Source organism: Oryx dammah, unplaced genomic scaffold, assembly GCF_014754425.2.
Source record: "Oryx dammah isolate SB20612 unplaced genomic scaffold, SCBI_Odam_1.1 HiC_scaffold_17, whole genome shotgun sequence".
Taxonomy (NCBI): domain Eukaryota; kingdom Metazoa; phylum Chordata; class Mammalia; order Artiodactyla; family Bovidae; genus Oryx; species Oryx dammah.
Window position 1 is genome coordinate 43,812,559 of NW_024070201.1, and position 2,497 is coordinate 43,815,055.

General features: G+C 38.9%; 1 protein-coding gene across 1 annotated transcript; it reads left to right on the forward strand.

Moving 5' to 3' along the window:
- The first annotated feature begins 363 nt into the window (after nt 1–363).
- LOC120876499 (olfactory receptor 10A3-like) lies at nt 364–1,308 on the forward strand. The gene has a single exon (XM_040258447.1). The coding sequence runs from the start codon at nt 364–366 to the stop codon at nt 1,306–1,308; it is 945 nt and encodes a 314-aa protein (XP_040114381.1).
- Nucleotides 1,309–2,497: the final 1,189 nt, after the last annotated feature.

Below are 2,497 nucleotides of genomic sequence, written 5' to 3' on the forward strand. Positions count from 1 at the left end.
CTGAAGGGGGTCGCTGAAGGGGGTCGCTGAAGGGGGTCGCTGAAGGGGGTCGCTGAAGGGAATCCAAGCAGGTGCCCCTTCTCATGACCTCAGTCCTGAGAACTGCGAGCAGCTCTGCTCATTCCTGTTTTCCAGGAACTAATAAGGAATAGAGAATCCTTGAGAAACGGCACACAAAAGATAAGAATAACATATTGGATTCCTTAAAGCTGAACATCCCCTGACAATTGTTAAGCTAAATTTCTATCAGGATGGGCCCCTCTTTATATCTTCTGCCCAGTCTGGTTTGGTTTAAGCTATTGGACTGTGACTTTGTACTTTCCAAGCCATGTTCATAAGAACAACATACGCTTCACTGTTGACATGAAAGGACAAAACCAAAGCTCTGTGGCTGAATTCATCCTCTTGGGCTTTTCTAACTTCCCTGAACTCCAAGAGCAGCTCTTTGGGGCTTTCTTGGTGGTTTACCTGGTGACTCTAATGGGAAATGCCATCATCATAGTCATCATCTCCCTGGAACAGAGCCTGCATGTCCCCTTGTACCTGTTTCTCCAGAACTTGTCTGTGGTGGATATGGGTATCAGTGTGGTCATTATGCCTGTTATGCTGGTCATCCTTTCCTCTGAGAAGATGAGAATTTCTACAGTGGGCTGTTTCACACAAATGTACTTCATTCTTCTTTTTGGTGTGACTGAATGTTTTCTTCTGGGGGCAAAGGCTTTTGACCGATTTGCTGCAATCTGCTCTCCTCTGAGCTACCCAGTGATTATGAACAAAATGGTTTTTGTGAAATTAGTTACATTCTCATGGGTCTCAGGGATCACAGTGGCTACTGTGCAGACCACATGGGTGTTTAGTTTTCCCTTTTGTGGCTCCAGAGAAATTAATCATCTCTTCTGTGAGACTCCCCCAGTCTTAGAGCTTGCATGTGCAGACACCTTTTTGTTTGAGCTCTATGCATTCACTGGCACCATTCTGACAGTTATTGTTCCTTTCTTGTTGATACTCTTGTCTTACATTCGAATTCTCTTTGCCATCCTGAAGATGCCATCAACCACTGGGAGACAAAAGGCCTTTTCCACCTGTGCCTCCCATCTCACATCTGTTACCCTCTTCTATGGCACAGCCAGTATGACTTACTTACAACCCAAATCTGGCTACTCCCCAGAAACCAAGAAGCTGACGTCCTTGGCTTACACGTTGCTCACACCTCTGCTGAATCCACTGATCTACAGCTTGCGAAACAGTGAGATGAAAAGAGCTTTGATGAAATTATGGATAAGAAAAGTGAATTTACATACATTCTGAGTGTGTTGTAAAACTGTGTGATATTTGGTCTTGTCTGACTGTACTCTACTTAAGTTTACTTATGGTGAAAATAGTTTACATTACTTTCTATGAATCAATCTGTTGAGTTCTCCAAGTTTGAAAATATATTAAGGAAACATGTCTCTTTAGATAGTGTATTCACATTCGTTTTTCATAGATGTATAACTTTGATGACATATGATATAACAAGTTATTTATCATTTCCTCTATTGTGAACATCCATGTTGTTACTGGACTACAGTCATTAAGATAAAATTTTAATAAAAACTTGATCCATAAGTTCATATGTATTGACATTTTATTTCTGTATGATAGATTCCTTAAACTAAGCTTGAGGGGATGAAGAAAATGTGTAGTTATAGATTTTAATAGCTGTTACAGAATAACTTTTCAAAATCTTTGTAACTCCTTTTGACTGATCTGAAGTCCCACTCTGGTGAACTACTGAAATAGAACTTCAGGAGACCAACAAACAGAGGAAATTTAATCTCGAGTGAAAAGCTATCCCAAGAACATGTAAAGAAAGTTGAGTTATTTCGGGAGACCAAACTGTTCTACTTAAGGGACCCACACAGATTATAATTCAAAACAGAATTTCTCTTGTTTCTGTTCTACATATTTATCCAATGTTCGTGACTGTAGAACTCCATGGGAACTTCCTAAAGTCTTATATCTTTTTCATTTGTAGACCACAGTTTTTAAGACATTTGCTAAATTTCCCTTTGTTGGCCTAAAATGCCCCCGATACCTTTCTCATAAACAATAGATAATGTTTTTTTCCTGTGGGAACCAATATGGTAAATAAATGAGCATATTTTCTATAGTTGCTGAGGCAGACCATAACTTATGATCTTTCCAGCATGATTAATTTCTCATTTTGCAACATTTGGAAGATTTAATGCTTGCTTCTAATTTTAATGTTGCTACTGAGTTGGACAGGACTTTGTGACTAAACAACTGTGAATAAAGACCCTTTCATTGAATTGTGTTATAGGAGCTCCTACTGTCCTTAGTTTCTGCTCCAGAGATATTAGTAAATGGGCAAAACATCCTTTGCATTAAAAATTTTTTTTAATTTTGGCAGAAAACAGTCTTTATGGACAACTGTTTCTGACAAAAATGAGTTGAGATAGAAACCTGATTGTGTTTTTTAGAAAGGATCCCTGTG

Excerpts from the sequence above, each read along its gene's own strand:
- LOC120876499 (XM_040258447.1), top strand. The coding sequence starts at position 364 with ATGAAAGGACAAAACCAAAGCTCTGTGGCTGAATTCATCCTCTTGGGC.